The sequence below is a fragment of the Dendropsophus ebraccatus genome, chromosome 3 (assembly GCF_027789765.1).
Source record: "Dendropsophus ebraccatus isolate aDenEbr1 chromosome 3, aDenEbr1.pat, whole genome shotgun sequence".
Taxonomy (NCBI): domain Eukaryota; kingdom Metazoa; phylum Chordata; class Amphibia; order Anura; family Hylidae; genus Dendropsophus; species Dendropsophus ebraccatus.
Window position 1 is genome coordinate 20,328,312 of NC_091456.1, and position 18,245 is coordinate 20,346,556.

Sequence of the window (18,245 nt, forward strand, 5' to 3'; positions counted from 1 at the left end):
TAACAGTGGGTATATATGATTTTATTTCCAATAGGCTATAATAGGACTGCGGAAATAACTTTACTAAATGAAAGTTATATCTTAGTTACATATTAAGTGCATCTAGCTCATTTTTTAAAAAAAGAAACAGTCCATATGTGGCCTTCTACTGAAGTGCATTGGTCTACTGCTTACATTGCCCCCTACAGACCAGACCAAACAATACTGGGAAGTTGTTGCAGGCTTTTTACATGTTACGCAACATCTGAATCACAAAGCGCTATAACCGATATAAAGCAGTGTTAACCATTCAGCTGCTTATTACCGACGCTCATGTCCAGATCCTTGCCGCTCGCTAACCAAACAAATAAATCTATTCAATGCGTGTCCTGCACTGCCAAAGCAGTCAGTGACTAATGCTAGGAAGGATTGGTTTCAGAGTCTTGTCTTAGTACTGAGGGGTGCTAGCTGTCAAAATTAAGGGCAGGAAGTTTTTGGCACAGAAATGAGTGGGCAGAGAAACTGTACAGATCAAGGGCTTTATAAGCAATAGATGTTTAGATCCTTCTCACAGTAGCTATATCATAAGAGGCAACAACCATTCAAATTGCTCTGGAACACAAAGCTATACCACTGCCATGTAAGGCTGGGTTCACACAACTGAATCTGCAGAGATAAATTCCAGCGGATTCCATTGCTAGAACGCGCTCAAAGCTGTGCGCATATCCGCCGACTCCATAGACACCATTTTATGGGCGGGCCAATTCCTCTATCCGCGGAAAGAATTGACATGTCAATTATTTCAGCCGAATGCGGAATCCGCCCATGCATAGAATGGTGTCTATGTCACAGGCGGATAGGCGCGCAGCCGTGAGCGTGTTCTAGCAACGGAATCCTCCGGAATTTATCCGTGCGGATTCCGTAGTGTGAACCCAGCCTTATAGCAGAAACTGTGGGTGCAAAAATAACCCTGAAACAAAATGCAAATCAAACCATTCCTAAACAATGTTACCTATTAGTAATGTACCTTGGAAACGCCATCTTTACTGTTACAATTCACAACAACGGATTTCTGCTTAAAAAAAAAAATTGAAATGACAAAGCATTCTTTAGCAGCCTAGTAGATCTAGTGCCAACAAATCCAATCCAATAAAATCCCGAAAGGCGCAGGATAAAGAGATGTGTTTAATATGGACAAATGAAATAACATCTAGGAACACTCACCAGATTGATTCATTCTCAGTTCAAATTTATTCAATTAAACAGTCATCCTAGCAGGGTCAACACAAAAAATAACCCATTCAATCCTTTCCAATGAATCCCCCCCGGCCCCTAAGGAAATGTAATGTTGGACTGAATGTACGCGTCCACTTAAAGGACCACACCCAATAACATCCCTAGCCAAGATATAACCATTATAGATTCCGGCACATTTTCAAACTGGCTTTATTTGTTACTTTGGATGACTATAAATAAGTGTTTCCACTATGGAAAAAGAAAGTGAACACAGTACATTTTCATGACTGGGGAATGGATTTGTTTCTGAAGAACTTATTTGAAGGACAAAAGCTTAGAAAAAAAAAAAACAACCTGAATGTTTAAATTCAGTTCTTTTTCCTTAGTTATAAGTCCCTTGTAAAAAATAAAAGAACAAGGCTCTAGTTGACTTATTGCTTCTCCTCTTCTGTTTTCTCTTGCTTGGTATCTTCTTTGTCTTTAACCTTGCTTTCCTCCTTTACAGTGAGTTCTTCTAATTTCTCAGCCACTTTATCAGCACTATCATTTTTGGTCACATCTGCTGGGAAGGAGAAAGTCCACATCATAAATACCATCGGTATGAGTATGGTAACTTACCAAAGGCACTAGAAACTGAAAGACATTCAAATCCACACAACAGGAAGGACAGAAACTTATCACTTCAAGCATAAGACGTATACCACAACCCTTAGCCTATATTTCAGTCACATAAAAGCACCTACAAAATCACTATACAACACAAGCCTATGATGCTGCAACTACATAAGGTCTTAATAGTGGCTGTGTGCCCATATAAACTAGATATACATTAGCCTAAACCACAGATATGTGCGCTGGCCAATGTTTGGGACATTATATACCAAAAGTAGTGCTGAAATATGAGTGTTACTTTACATAAATACTCAAAGCACACCGAATTGCAACACTTTAAAATGTTACTCATTACAAAAAAAACTTAGATGTCAGAGACATGTCAAAAGGTTAGATCGGTCCTGGGCTGAGTGTTCAGACCTGTAACCGATTGGGAGAGGACTCACAGCACATTCACTCACTGCTCTGACTTAGAAAAAAAAAGACTTATAATGGGGTCCGAATATACTATACAGGATGTCTTAGAGCGGGGCGAGAACATGTGGCGGTGCAATCCTGTCCCCACTCATTCTCCCAATCGTTAAAGGTTTGAACACTCAGACCTGGACCAATCAAAACATTTGACATGTCTCTACATTCCTCAGGAACGTAGGATACAGAATGACCATTGGCGGAAATAATCGGCACCCAATAAAAAAATAAAAGAATCTCTCTCTCTCGGAGGCTGCCCTCAAAAGTTTCTGCCATGTATTCCCTGGTGCAATTTTCCCAAAGGTAAATATACACTAGGTGAATGTGCCCTTACAACTGAGAATAAATCTACACCCTCTCAAATGTACCTCTACCTAAATATGATCTGGATTCACCTGTGTGGCGTTTTAAAAGAGTGGCATGGTGGCTACAGAGCACGCAACAGGAAGAAAAGCTGAATATGCCCACGTGAGACATTAGTTGAAGTAAATGAATCATTTTACACACCACCTTTTTTTCCTCCTAGGATGTGGGTAACATTTGCAGACATTTAACCCACAAATAGTGTGACAATCCTTATTCCAGAACTGAAACCTGTATCAATGTTGACAAAGATGTGTGCACGCTTGAGAGAATACATCCACTTATACTCCATAATAATTCCACTCCAGGTTTTAGAAAAATGTGCACTTCTACCATGTACTAGACCTGCTTCTAAATTTTGCTTAAATTCTGATGGAAAATGCTGCTTTGTAAAAGTGGCCTAAAGGGTAGTAACTTATGTACCATTTGAGCGCTGTATAGTCAGTTGCATGGAAATACAGCACCCATAGCTTTTATAGGGCTCTACTGTATCCGTATGCCTCCAATAAAACTGGGGCTCAAGCAGACACAGATTCCTACTTTAATATACACAAGTAGTTTGAGCTCCCCAAATACTGCAGGGTAGTCTGACTATCTTATGCTTATGGTCAGCTAAAGGGTTAATTCAAACAAATGCAAGATCATTCATTCTGTATTTCTATGTAGTTTTTTTTTGTCTGAATACTTCTAGATGTGAAAAAATGCATTCCTAAAGTACTGAGATTCAAGATGGGTGCATTTACTTCTCCATAGAAGTCTATAGATGTCTAAGGGCAATTCTCAGCTGTCAATCTCCATCTAATCATGCAGAATGCATTTTTATTTTCACAGTGTGCAACTTCAGTAGCATAGAGCTTCACCTGTTTTGGATTAGTGTCCCGTAAGAGTTTAATCTGTGATATACAGTCAGCTTACAGACCGTATATCACAGATGTGTGAATGCGGCCTAATACTCTAAAAAAATTACCAGTTTACTACCGGTAATATCCCATCACACCACACATTTCTACAGAAAAGAAAAGTGTTCAGATGATCATGGTGTTTATGTAGCAGACTGAAAAAGCGCTGTAACTGGAGTTTGCAGTTGAGCACAGAGTGAGTCTGCAACAAACGATGGATACCGGATGAAGGACGGACGTTATTACCTTTAGTTGCTTTCTCCTTTACTTCATTTCTACATTCTTCAAATTTTGCCTTGAACTTTTGGGCATCTATTTTTAAAAGAAAAAAACAAAAACACAAAAACGTGTTGTAAGCCACTACAGAAATCAGTGAAAAACTATGCCATTAGTATAAATTTGTCACAATTTCATTAGCCCTCTAGCAGACATGCCAGCTGTTATCCATTCTTATCGCCCCCTCAACTTGGTGGAGTAAGGCATTTTTTGTCTGTGCATGCCAGATGACAATTCCCAAGCTGCTTGACTAACAAGCTTGCCCTTCACCGAGTGGTGAGGGCGGCAGGGAAAAAAAATGCACAACATACAGAAGGGTGGTGTGTAAGTAGCAGGCAAGGACTGACACAAATCAGCTATACTAATACAAATGTATAGCCCATCAGAAGTCAGACAACATTGGGTACGACTGACCTGCGCTTTCTGTAGTACTAGTGGAGGACAGCACATTAAGGATGTTTCTGCACCATTACCTTCATCCTCAGCAACATTTCCATGCAGTTTGTAGTTTAATACCATGTCTAGTAACGCTTTAAGACTACTGCACCCTAGTGCTCCAAACATCTTTACTAGACATGGCATTATACTACAAAATGCATGGAAACTGCGACAAAGATGAATGTAAGAGACATGCCTTCATCCTCAGCACCCTGTGCAAAATAGAGAGCTATCCGTAGGTTAGATTAGTCTGATCTGCTGATAATTTTCCTTTAAAGACATTTCATGAAAACAGAATTCTAACGCTGTGAATGGTAATAGATATTTGTAGTGTCTAGATTTTTTTATTTACTAGCTGCTCCTCTATATCTTAAAGTGACCACTTTTCAGCTGCTTGGCATCAAGTATTGAAACATGTTTTTACGAATCGGTTTCTATTTACTGACTAACTTTATTGCATTTTTTTTTTTTTGCATACTACGGAGGTTGCCATTTGCCTTATTTAAAAAGCACTGAGATATATGCTTTACAGCAGGCCCCATAGACCATAGGCACAACCAAAAGGGGGATGGATGTAGATACAGAGTTGTCAACAGCTATTGTGTGAACCTCTGCTATGTATATACTTGTGTCACCTTTTTCTGTACTCCTGTGTTTTGATGTGGAAAATTTGTACAGAAAAGCTTTGTTTAAAAAAAAGAAAAAAAAAAAAAAAAAAAGTCACAACAATGTAAAACAGTAGTCCTTCTTACTAGTGTCTATGTTCTGTCTGACAGAGACATGGCCACTAAAGCCAATCACAGGGCAACGGGCTCAATAACAGCGCATCGGATAAGGATAGTATGAAAATCTACTTAAGTGGAAAAGTAGTACATTGAGGGCACTCACAATTAAAACTTAAAAATCCTTTATTTCATCTTCATTAAAACATCCACAATATGTGCAGCAGTGAATGGGAACACCAAGGCCCTGGTGATTGTACTGTGCTTCTACGGATCCGTATGCACCCATAGAAGCACGATCCTACGTGCCAAACAGCTGTAATGCTTAAACAATCACCAGGGCTTAGGTGTTCCTGTTCACTGCTGCATATAGTGTGGATGTTTTAATGATGAAATAAAGGATTTTTGAATTTTAACGGTGAGTGCCCTCAATGTACTACTTTTTTCACTTAAGTAGATTGAACTTTCTTTTCTCAGAACGAGCACTCCATATATTTTTCTCTCCCTACTGCTACCAAGGTTCCATACACAGAAATCTGGTAGTGCCAAACACTGTATCTTATTGGGATAGTATGACATTTTACATCAGGCATGTAAAAATCTGGCCCACGGACCCACAGAGGGAGTCAGTTGATTTCCTACAGCTCGTCCGCCATCAACGCATCTATTACAACTAACGTCTAGGCTACAGGCCTAAAGCTGTCTACAGCTTAGAAGCGAGTTGCAACAGAAAGCGGTGCCATGTCCTGACACAGGTAGCCTGGTGACATCATACACACTGCCTGCGCCAGGCGCTTCCTGCAGGCAAAAGAGCTGTTGGGGTAATTTACAACTGTATGGGGCACTATTGAGGAGGGCTGAGTAGTACATGGGGCACTACTGAAGGGGGCTGACTACTATATGGAGTAATATGGAGGGGTAACTACTGTGTGAGAGCAACCATTTTATGGGGCATTATTAGACAGTACTATTAGGAAGTTAACCTATGGGCTACAGAAGGGGGAATTTTTTTTTTTTTTTTGGCACTATGGATGAGGAGCTTGTATATAGGTGGGTAGGAAGTGATATAAAAGTGCAGCGGCGCCTAAGGTGAACTATAGATATGACATGGGGGAATGTTCTGTGGACAGCCCAGTCCACGCATCATGGGTGGTACATGCGGTAGTGAACTTTTATTTTGGCCCACTATGTATTGGAGTTACACACCCCTGTTTTACACTTTTGTTTAACCATTTAGGCAGGCAGTTTTTTTTTTTTTTTTAAATAAAAACTAGAATAGACAGGATGAAGTTGTTGCAACTAGGTTATTGTTTCCATCATTCTAGGAAATTGCAAAATCAGATTATTTTTTTTTAACTATAGTCATCATACATGGTCTCAGGACAGCAGCTGCACAATTCAGAGACACAAAACCCTCAATCTGAGGGAGCTTTTCAGTTATGTTTTTAGCTTCACATTGGATTTGCAATTTTTAATTTTTAATTCACATACAAAACTTAATACTCACTCTCTGCATTTAAAAATCGAATGGCCAGTAGCTCAGGTTTTGGTGCTTCATCTGCGTAATCTGCATATGTGTTCCAGACCCATGCTCTGTCACTACCTGCATTGGGTTTCAGTTCCATTGATGGCATCACTGAAAAACAAGAAACATTTTTAAATCAGACTTTTTACTTCAGCAACGGTCAGCTACCACAGGTGTAGACCTAGCAGCCAATGATATTTTATGGCTGAAAGAAGATTAATTTTTATTAGAACATAAACTAAAGGAGACACTGAGAAATGTTTAGGCTACCTAGCACTTTTTCAGAGCTCCACTGTAAATTTAAACTAAAAATTCACAAAAGCAACTCACAGACGCATCAACGTCCACTTTTATGGTCACACCGTAAGTTTTCCTGGGTTTGTGCTGCTGCATCTATCTTGATAAATCCAGCACATCAGAGGCTGCTGTGCAGCAGGAGAAAAAAAATCTATGCCATTCTAAGCTTCAATTTCCCTTGAAGCAAAATAAATTTTGCGCACAGAAAGGACATGCCTTTCCGTACACAATACCACACCCCCTCCCCAGCCACATGGCAAACTGGGTTGCAAAACTTTGTGCCTAGCAAAAAGTTGCTTGCGAGTTTTAGACCTTGATGAATAAAGGTCTAAATTTATGGAAAAATCAAACAACAAGGTCACCCTACTCATCCTCTTCTAGCTGCATGTGCACAAACATACGGATCAATTACTTTACGGTACAGTACATTAGAACACACAAAAAAAGTGGGTGGGGGATGGGGGTTGTAGGAACAATCAAGGGATACCTACCTGTCTTCTAAGTCCCCCTTAGTCTCCCTGATTCTTCTGCTCCTGTATCATCACAAGCCTGCTCAAAAATACCCACTCAGCCAATGACTGGAGCAAGACATCTCTGCAATCAGTGACTGGTTGAGTGGGTAGTTCCTGCCTGGTTATGACAACTGGAGACCAGGAGAAAAAGGAAACTGAAGGCTGGCATTGAAGGGCAGCATAGGGACAGGCAAGTATCCCTTGATTGTTATGATCTCAGCACCCCGCTTTCCATGATTTTCTTACATTATGCCCGGAGTTCTCCTAGTGTGGCACATACACGCAACATTGCAGTTCATTTTAGAAGTCTAAACATGACTCATTAAAAAGGTATGAGGTAGCCGTAGCCAGAACCTTTGGCCGTTACTTATATATCTGTTGTCCAGTACAAAAGAAAATCCTTATTCCACCCAATCTTTTATCAGTCATTAGAGAATTGGGACAACTCCTCCCACACTTACCAGATATGCAGCCAGTCTCATTAAAATTGGATTACATTTTCTTAACATGTCTAACTTTATTTCTAGTATAGAACAAAGGCAAAATGGACATTTTCAAATACCAGGGCTCTTTATTGCCTACCGTAATGATTAGCGCAGATTTTCAGTGTCTTATCTCTGCGCATCAGAAGGCGGATTGTTCCCTTCTCCTTGTGTTTCAGTAATTTCACGTCACCAGTGCCTCGTTCTTTCCATTCTGGGGGGTCATTTTCAGAAGCAAATCGAAACAACTTTGCTCTCCTGCAGAAAGATGCATTTGTTATATATATATATATATATACACACACACACACACACACACACACCTTAATGTAATCATAGATAACCAAAATACACTGCCTACATATAGAACTAATGACAATGAAAATAGATTTGAATAAAAAAAAAAAAAATACAAAACTGATTACTATAGTGAACGTTTTACTTCAATAAAAGAAGTCAACGAAAATTTTTATTAAAGCATTGTACTGCCCCCCAAGTGTTATATTAATCACCAATATTCACTTATTACGGGAAATGCACAGAGGGATGCTCAGTGTCCCCTGCCATCATCCTCTCCAGCAGCCACAGTCCGCACAGCTCTGGGAGTCAGGACGCGAGATCACCATGTTATCCAGAAGTGACATCACCATCCAGGAAGTGAAGCCTTGATGCAGTAGTGAGGGGAAAAAAAGCACTTTATAAGCATTTCCCGTAATAAGTGTATATCGGTAATTTGTATAACTTTTATGGGACAATACAATACTTTAATAAAAATTTTCGGCGCCATCTTGGAGCGGACCCCGGCTGGCAGCAGGTACAGAGATCGCTCCTCCGGGACAACGTCCCGGAGGACTGATCTCCCCCACTAGACAGCAGGGAAATGCTGCAGCCAGTAATCGGAGGTGTCAAGGGCTACACGCGGCACCCGGTATTGCGGCGTTTCAAAGCTGGGTCGCCGCACGGCCCCGCTCTGAACACCTCCTGGGGACATATGACGTACCGGTACATCATATGTCCCTAAGAGGTTAATGACCATGACTAAGGTAGTACAAAAAGTTGCATTTAAGTAGGGGGATGATGAAAACACATGGTTTGTAATATAAAAATATGAGCAGCAGGTGGGTGTGTGGGGAAAAAAAAAAAAAAAAGTATAAATTGCCTTTGATTCTGTGCAACATACATTTTAAATAACTCTTCCTCATCTTCTTCAAGTGTCTTTATCTCTTGCTCCGGCAATGAAACAATGGGTTCAAAATGAGGATCATGATTGGCTTCATCTGTGTTTTCAACAGAGGTTTCATGCTCCTCTTTGGGTTCCTGAAATAAATAAAAAAATGCCATTTATGGTCACTGAAGTGATCAATGAAAAAGAAGCAAAACATTAAAAATAATCATATACTTGCAAATGTCATCTTTTTAATAAAGAAAACCTGAAATGGCGATTGTGTCTAGTAAAGTTCCTAACCACGAAGACATGCTATTCAGGAGCTGGAGAAACAGGTTGACAACTCCCGTAGGACCTGGGTTTAGCTGGAAAACTTTCAGTAGAAATCTTTTTACATGCACTTTTGATTGTTACATTAAGTTTTTCTCCTTTACGTGACATCCTAACTACAGTACTATGCAATCATGTATTCTTTGCAAACTTTTCAAAGCCTATTTACAGCAGGACAAGCGCACATTCACATACACCATTTGTGTTTTTACTTGAGGGGGGGTGGGGGGCAAAAAAAAAAGTTTTGATAGAATTGTGCTGAACCAGTGCTCTGTCAACAAAATCTCAGTTGTTAACAAAAGCCACCCAACACAGCTCGGCTTTAAGGGTTTAAACACTCAAATAGACTTGCATCTGAATGTCCTCACTGATTTTTTTTTTTAGCTTGAAGGGGTGGTCTAGCGATTTTTTTTTTTTTTTTTACACATTACATGGGGTTCAAGGTGAGAAAAAAAAAAAAAAAAAAGTATTCACCTGGTTCTGCTACGGAGTTGCTGAAGTGTTTATTGTGATCTTCCACAAAAGCAAAGATTCACAGAGGTATTTAGTCTGCCAAAGCATGGCAGGTATCCAGAAAGGCAAACTTATCAATGTTGGTTCACGAATATTAGCACAATTGATTAGAACAAAGATTTAAAAAAAAAAAAATGACATAAATCTTATTTCGTGCAACTGTTTTCTGGTAAAAGCACTAAGGCCCCCAAAATGTTTAAAAGGGAACTATCAGCAGGTTAGATTTATATAACCTGTTGATCGTCCCCCAATGCTCACAGGGCGCCAAGGAGAACTGTATGTCTCTTACCTTCCTACTCAGCGCTGTTCCCGTGCAGTTAGTAGTTGTATCCACAACCGGGAGCAACGTCAGGAGCACTGCCTACCCCCATTGCGCTGAACCAGCCTGTTCCCTATAATGATAATCAATGGAGCGGGACAGCCAGCTCCGCACAATGGGGCCACAGCAGTGCTCCTAATGGTGCCCCAGATTCAACTACGAACTACACAAAAAGGGTGCAGAAGAGGAAGGTAAGAGACATTAGGGGGCTAGATTAGTACAACCTGCTGATAGTTCCCCTTTAATAAAAAGAAAACTCAGGTGCAAAGTTTTAGTGGCGTACATTAATGAAGCTACATTTTCGAGAATGTAGCTTCAAACCTTATTTAGTATATACAGTAATTATTTAGGTGTGACATGCAAAAAAATTACATTTTAAATCCCTATGTAGTGTATTTTCACTACCTGACACATCAGTGTGGTAATTAGGGTAAGAGAACCCTAATGGTCCTGTCGATTTCTCGATCATCGCTCATGAATCCAGCAGCCAGGCTGCACAAACAATCCATGTATCATTTGTGCAGCCATGGAAACCGACAGCACAGATATACATATATCCGTGCTGTCAGTTTCCAGCTCACACAGCAGTACATACTTACCTAGTGCAGCGTCTGAATGAAACAGTGTGAACGTAACCTAACGATAAATTTTGAAGCAAGTTCTAAAAACACCATCAGCCGAGGATCAGGCTTTTATCCGCTTCTCATCTTATCGCTGTCACTTGTACAAGGGCGAATCAGCCAGTGTAAACGGCAACAAAGGCATAACTTAGTGTTATTACTAGAGATGAGCAAACCGGGTTCGGGTCGATCCGAACCCGAACGTTCGGTATTTGATTAGCGGGGGCTGCTGAACTTTGATAAAGCTCTAAGGTTGTCTGGAAAACACGGATACAGCCAATGACTCCATCCATGATTTTCACATAGCCTTAGGGCTTTATCCAAGTTCAGCAGCCACCGCTAATCAAATGCCGAAAGTTCGGATCGACTCGAGCATGCTCCAGGTTCGCTCATCTCTAGTTATCACTAATAGTCCCGGCTTTAGCGCGTTATTTGCCTCATTTATCCCTGACAGGAAGTTGTGTAGTTCTTTTATTTTCAAGTTTTTGAGTTGGGGAGATGGTCAGGTGATTTTGCTTTGGCCAATCAGCTGCCTACATTACGGGGTCACTAAAAACCAACCTTACATTTATAGAATGGCCTACAAGAAAAGCTGCCCTCCTTGCCTGTAGCAGACAGTCACTGAAAAGCTTCCATTGTCTAATCTCTCTCAAAATAAAAATAAAGCTGTGCTGTGATTGGTTGCTGGAAAACTCATATTGCAGTGTAAGTAGCGCTAGCCTCATGGATCTAAGTTTTTGTGTGGTGTGTGCATACTGTACAGAAACTCACACGCCACGTGATAAATGGGCCTGAACAGCTGTAGCTGCACAAAATAAACCTTGCCTATAAGCTTACGGTGTATTGCCTAGCCATAAATGCAAAGTTTCATGATAATTTAAAAGTTTCAGGTGTTTAACGGGGCCCCATCATTTGAACAAACTTCTGACAGGTCATAGGTTTGTGTCTGGGTGCTGATCATAAGAATGAAGGGGCAGACGCGGGCGATCTAGCATTAATTTGCCAGGAATATCCCACAATGTATAGATTAAAGAGGTACTTCAGCAAATTTCTTTTCCCTCCTCATCCTATGCCATCATGGGCTTTGAGGAAAAGTAATAATCTTAGTAATTTATGTTTCTTCTTTCAAATCAACTGGTGTCAGAAAGTTATATAGATTTGTAATTTACTTCTATTTAAAAATCTCAAGTCTTCCAGTATTTATCAGCTGCTGTATGCCCTACAGGAAGTTATGTGTTATTTCCAGTCTGACACAGAGCTCTTTGTTGCCACCTCTATCCATGTCAGGAACTGTCCAGCGCAGTAGCAAATAATCATAGAAAACTTCTACTGACAGTTCCTGACATGGACAGAGGTGGCAGCAGAGAGCACTGTGTCAGACTGGAAAGAATACACCACTTCCTGCAGGACATACAGCAGCAGCTAAATACTGGAAGACCAGAGACTTAAATAGAACCAAAAATTACAAGTCTGTAAAGGGAACTTCTTGTCAGTTTCAGGGCAGTGTGAAATACTGATTTATGATTCACAGAGGAATCAATTACGAGTCACCAGGGTGGTCCTCACTATGTCTCCCCTCCTGCCAGGCTTGACTGATCAATCTCTTTCTTTTTCCAAATAAGAGACTGATCAGAGTAAGGCTGCCACTGACTCAGAGTCCCGTTACCGTCAAGCATTTTAACTAATTCCTCGGATGCTTCGACACCCGGAATTGAAGGGGTTGCCCAGCGAAAATGTATTTGTTGTTTTCTTTTCAGCCCTCCACAGTGCTCTCTGCTGCCACCTCTGTCCATGTCAGGAACTGTCCAGAGCAGCAGCAAATCCCCATAAAAAAACCTCTCCTGCTGTGGACAGTTCCTGACATGGACAGAGGTGGCAGCAGAGAGCACTGTGTCAAGACTGAAAAGAAAACATTGCCTGCAGGACATACAGCAGCTGATAAGTATGGGAAAATTTTATATTTTTAGTAGTAAAGTCATTGTTATACTAAGGAAGTCAGCAATCACTGCCCACACTGGGGCAAACTGCTGCCAGAGATGGCTAAGCAGTTTGTGCAGGTCATCAAGAGCAGGAAGAAGCTAAGGAACTGGAGCCGTGTCAGGGGATCAGGGTAGGTAAGTATGCTTTAAGAAAAAAATAAAATTAAATCCAGTTAAAGGGATTGTCCAGCGAAAATCTTTGTCTTTCAAATCAACTGATATCAGAAAGTTATACAGATTTGTAATTTACTTCTATTAAAAAAGTCTCCAGTCTTCCGATACTTTTCAGCTGCTGTATGTCCTGCAGTAAATGTTTTATTTTCAGTCTGAATCAGTGCTCTCTGCTGCCACCTCTGTCTGAGACAGTTTTCTATGAATCCCCATAGAAAACCTCTCCTGCTCTGGACAGAGATGGCAGCAGAGAGCGCTGTGTCAGACTGAAAATAAGACACCACTTCCTGCAGGACATACAGCAGCTAATAAGTATGGGAAGACTGTAGATTTTTTTTTAAATAGAAGTAACTTACAAATCTATATAACTTTCTGATATCAGTGGATTTGAAAGAAAAAGATTTTTTGCTGGACAATCCCTTTAAGACTATTATACAGAATGATATATATACTTTTACTGGGCGTTCATCCCAGAGCGAGCGTAGTAGTAGTAGATTTCCCAGTGTATAAAGATGGTGTATACAGGGCCATAGATGCACAGAACTCTGCACCATGTGGTACTCAGTAATGATGGAGGAGGAAGCGTCCTGACTGGCTCTTCTCCCCTATTACATATCTGGTGATAACAGGAGGGGATATCCTGCCTACTATTATGGGATGGAGTCTATAGAGAAGTTTATGGGCTGCCAGTCGGTGCCCTGAGGGGTGAGGGGGATATAATGGCCCCTGCCTCACACTCCTCACACACAGGAGGCGCTATAGTGCCACATTAGATAGAGGACGCAGCTGAGGGGACATACGGGTCCCGCCTCACCCCGAGGTCCCCCCGGCTCCACATCACCCGGCGTCTCCCGCGCCCATGACGAGAAGTTGCAGTGGCGCTCAGGCCCCCGCCCCGACACTCGCCGGCCCGCCCCGCTAACACACACACACCGCTCTCCGTGTTAATATAGAACTTTCTGGATTGCCTCATGGCGGAGCCCCGCCGGGGATCACATATCTACCTTGGTGTCGGCCATCAGTCGGAGGATGGAGGCGGATTACGCGGCACGGTTCTAGGTTGCAGGATGTCGATCTCGGTCCGCGATTTCGCGCTGTTTTTCCTCCCTCCTACTAGCAGCACGTAAAAAATACGTGCGTCACGCCGCAAGCCCTAGTACTAAAAGATTGCGGAACGTCACGCCGTGCCTTTACCAAGATGGCGGCCGCGTCGGCTTCACACGAACGACGTATCCGCTTCGTTGAAACTTCTATTGGTGATGTAATAATTCTAAAAAAAAATACACGCCTGAAATCTCTATAAACGTTTCATTTTACGGACGGCGACTAAGCGCTAAAATGGTATAGCTTTCAGCTACTGTGGGTTTAGGACGTTGACGGCTTCCGGTCACGTGACGCGCCGTCGGCGCTCATTTCTCGTGACGTCACCAACATGGCGGCCCCCATGTAAGCGTCTCATGCATTGCAGCAGAGTGTGAACTAGAACTAGAACAGGTAACTGATAGCTGTTCTTCTTGCTGCACACACTATAGACGTAGAGTCTGCTATAATTGGCTTATTATTGGCAGTGACCCCCTTCCCTGCAGGCACTGACTGTGTGGGTTGTCCGTACCACATATATATCAAGCACACCTATGCTAAAGTAATAGATTGTAATATAGGTTTATGTGAGTGGTGAAGACACTTGTCTGTGTATGGGGTTTTAGTTACCCCCAGTATTGTTATATACAGTGTTTCTGCCCCAGCTCTGTCATGTACAACAGCTGCTCTAGACACAGATATATGGCCATGAATAGTATTGAGTGAACCTGCCAAATAATTCTGTGCTAATGTACCCGGATGCTCTACGTTTAATTCCCTACGGCAGAAGACGTCGGATGCAGCCGCAGGGAACCCTGGATATATACACAGACTGTATCCATGTTTTCCTGGCAGCCTTAGGGAGGCATCCAACTTCTGCAGCTGTGGGGAATCTAATTTAGGTTCAGCAACATTAGCGTAGAATATTTTGACAGTTTTGCTCAACACTGTCCATGAAGAGTAGGATATATATATACGTAGGTGCTGGTAGTTTCTCTTTTCTATCCATGGAACACTGATGGTACTTTTACACGGTGCGATAATTCGCACGATTAACGATTTTGAATGAACAATGTTTTTTTTATAACGATCAGCGTTTAGACGGAACGATACATCATACGAAAAATCGTTATGCGATCGTTTTGCGATCGTTTAAGCCTATCTCACACATAGGTGAAATTGTTGAAAGAATGTTTACACGGAACAATCTGCGGATTTTTTGCAGCGTGAAATCCACTGCAATGCAATATTTGTGAAACTGGCCTGAAAGTGACTGTACCACCAGGCCCAGGCTGAAGCACTGGAGGCGGGCCGACCCACCGTTAGTGGGAGGAAACCCCCTCCCCTCTATGATAGGGTTCCATTGATTCTAATGGAGTCACGTCATGGAAGGGCTGGAGTTTCTTCACACTGGGGGTGGGTCGGCCCACCTCCAGTGCTTCAGTCTGGGCCTGGTGGTACAGTCACTTTAAAGTGACTGAGCATTGTCTACTCTCAATCAATCTAGGTCTGAACACTCAGACCAGGAAACTTTTCACATATCTCTTTGACACAGCAGAAATTGCAGGGTCCATTAGCACCAATAGATCATTAGACAATCCAGTAGTAGTATGCAAGTCAGTGGTTCACAATCCCTTGTCCGTGAACTGTAACATCAAGTAAACTGAAAGTCCAACAACATCTACAGTGAGAAGTAATCAATTTTTATTTTTAAGTGCCATACAATGTTTCAAGCAATCACTGCTCTTTGTCAAGTATACTAGACAAAGACCAGTGATTGGTTGAAATGTTGTATGGCACTTGGCTGATTATAATTGGATTACTTCTTACTATGGATGCTGCTGGACTTTCAGTTGGATGAGCACAAATCCAGCATGCTCAGGGCTGATAATAATTTGCATCTGGCTGTATCCATGCTTTCCTGGACTCCCTGGGGCTGCATTCAACTTCTTCAGCTACCGGTATTCCACTGCCGAACGATTGGACTCCAGTTGCGCTCATCTCTAATTTTAAAGGGGTATTCCAGCTATTCCTGTAAAAAAAATAAAATTTGGATCTTTGTATATGAAAAACAAAGCTCTGACTGCTATAAATATTAGCACAGAACCCCACAGCAGATAAAAGGTGGTAACTCTCTCTGCTTTACGTATCACCTATATGTGTACATTTCAGAAATATATAATTCATAGCGTATATATGTTGTGATAAAGTTTTCTGAGGGCAATTAACTTAGGCTAATTATATCATTAACTTTTATATTTTCAACTCTGCAGCTTACCAGGAGACAATGCTCATTGTTTAGCAAGAAATAGCACTAGTATATTGTCGCTGTGTCTTTACGCAGGTTTTAGTGTAACTGGAGAGCTGACCATACAATGCGAGCACCCCCAGTATTCTCTGCTACTGAATGTGGATGCGCAGCAACTGTATACATGCGCAGTGAAGGGAGACCCTTGTGGCCATATGTATAACATTGATTTAAATATATACATATATACCGTATATATATATATATATATATATATATATATATATATATCAAGCGAGTATATTGCAAAACTGCTTGAGATTACTTTAAAAAAAAAAAATTCATGACCGTGCAATTCTTTAGTATGATTGACTGATTTGTTTTCAAATGTAATTTTTCCAGGACCAAACACAACATGGAAGATTTGGAGGGTCATAAAGATAGCACTGATGAGGCACAGATCGATGCCATCAAGCTGGAAAAAGCGGAAGAAAACCAGATATCAGATGCCGGTAAACCTGATGAAGATGAGACAAAAGCACACAGTGATTCTCCTTGTCTAAAGGAAGATGCTGCAAACACTGGAGATGACCCAGTCCACATGGAGGATGAGTATGCGGCAGAATCAGCAGCAAGTGAGACTTCAGCTAAGACGCATGATGGTTCAGAGGAAACCAGTGAGGCTGGGATGTATAGATATATTAAAGACGATCTTTTTACATCAGAGATTTACAAAGTGGAGATCCAAAACTTGCCAAAGTACATTGGCTTCAGTGACGTTAAGAAATTCCTCGCTAAATATGGATTAAATCCTCATAAAATTAAACTCATGCAGAAACAGACATTTGCATTTGTAACCTTTAAAAGCGAGGAGGAAAGGGACAAGGCGATGAAAGTCATACATGGGGTAACGTGGAAGAACCGATTATTGACCGTCCGGCTTGCAAAACCTAAAGCGGATCCTATAATGAAAAAGCGGAAACAAGACGATGATGAAAAAGAGCAGTCAAGTAGTAAGAGGAAGGCTGTACAGGAGAACGCTCAGGAGGAGCCCCTCAGCAAACAGATTGCAGATGTGGTGACTCCCTTATGGCAGGTCCCATATGAAGAACAACTGAAAATGAAAGAACAGGAATGTGAACACATCCTACAGAGGCTCACAAAGTAATTCTTACTACCTGACATCAGCTGGGTTGTGACTGGTTAGGCCCCCTAGGGCTAGCCCAGGTTAGCCAGTTATTACAGTCAGGAAATGATGGTCAAGAAGCCTCTCAGGAGGCTCCAGGAAACCATCAGTATTTTCTGGCCATAAAAAAAGAAAAGTAAAAAAAAGGAAATTTCTAGGACTCCATCCAACTTCAGCAGCCAGCGGTAATCAAATGCCAAGCGATTGGGTTTGGACGAACCCGAGCATGCTTGAAGTTCTCTCAACTCTTGTATGTGTTAGCAGTGGTCCAAACATAAAAGAGAACTCTGGGCTGGTGTGGGGTGATTTTTGGTAGAGTGCTGGGCAGGATGAAAGATGTAACATGCTCTCACCTCCCCTGCTCCAGCGCTGGTGCCGACATCCTGCAGCTCTGGTCCTTGGCCGCTTCAGGTTCTGATGGGGACCTGTGATGTGTTAGGCCCACTCAGCCAGTCAGCGGCCATAGCAGGGTCCCGCTTGGGCTTAACACGTCACGTCCCAGGTCCCCACTCAGAACCTGAAGTGTCCGAGACTGGAGATGTGGGATACTGGCACAAGCACTGGAGTGGGGAAGGTGAGAGCATGTTACTTCTTTCATCCTCCCCAGCACTCACACCAGACTGGAGTTCTCCTTTAAATAAACAGCAGAAAGAAAATAGTCCTTATGGAGTCTAAAAAACATCTTAATGCAGTGGACTAGGGCTGGGCGATAATGGCCTAAATCAATATCGCGGTTTATCGTACATGTAGCGGCGGTAACGATAAAACGATAATTATGACACGCCCCTTTTAAAAGCCACACCCCTTTTGAAAACCCCATTT

The 18,245-nt window shown here is 41.8% G+C and overlaps 2 protein-coding genes and 1 non-coding gene across 4 annotated transcripts in view; 1 reads left to right on the forward strand and 2 right to left on the reverse strand.

The window, feature by feature from the left end:
* Positions 1 to 14,204, reverse strand: RANBP1 (RAN binding protein 1). Of its 2 annotated transcripts, none has more exons than XM_069961064.1 (6): positions 13,914 to 14,204; positions 8,993 to 9,129; positions 7,913 to 8,070; positions 6,504 to 6,632; positions 3,807 to 3,872; positions 1 to 1,777 (listed from the first exon to the last, which is right to left on the reverse strand). In XM_069961064.1, exons 1-6 carry the CDS (start codon positions 13,926 to 13,928, stop codon positions 1,647 to 1,649), a joined length of 636 nt encoding a protein of 211 aa, XP_069817165.1. In that variant the 5' UTR covers positions 13,929 to 14,204; the 3' UTR covers positions 1 to 1,646. The 2 variants fall into 2 exon arrangements, with proteins under 2 accessions (XP_069817165.1, XP_069817166.1); XM_069961065.1 differs by having other exon boundaries at positions 1 to 1,774; positions 13,914 to 14,149.
* Positions 3,641 to 3,766, reverse strand: LOC138787734 (small nucleolar RNA SNORA77). The gene has a single exon (XR_011362468.1). It is a non-coding gene; the product is annotated as a small nucleolar RNA SNORA77 (small nucleolar RNA).
* Positions 14,126 to 18,245, forward strand: part of TRMT2A (tRNA methyltransferase 2 homolog A) — an 18,766-nt gene continuing 14,646 nt past the window's right edge. The window contains exons 1-2 of the mRNA XM_069961066.1: positions 14,126 to 14,403; positions 16,640 to 17,401. Coding sequence (XP_069817167.1) covers positions 16,653 to 17,401 — 749 coding nt within the window. The 5' untranslated portion in view covers positions 14,126 to 14,403; positions 16,640 to 16,652. The remainder of the gene's footprint in view (positions 14,404 to 16,639; positions 17,402 to 18,245) is intronic.

Bases quoted from the DNA above. Each gene is read 5' to 3' on its own strand.
- RANBP1 (XM_069961064.1), bottom strand. The intron at 8,071-8,992 runs GTATGTTGCACA...ATCTTTCTGCAG, and splicing joins GAGGAAGAGTTATTTAAAAT to GAGAGCAAAGTTGTTTCGAT. The intron at 3,873-6,503 runs GTGAGTATTAAG...TTTTAAAAATAG, and splicing joins TCGATTTTTAAATGCAGAGA to ATGCCCAAAAGTTCAAGGCA.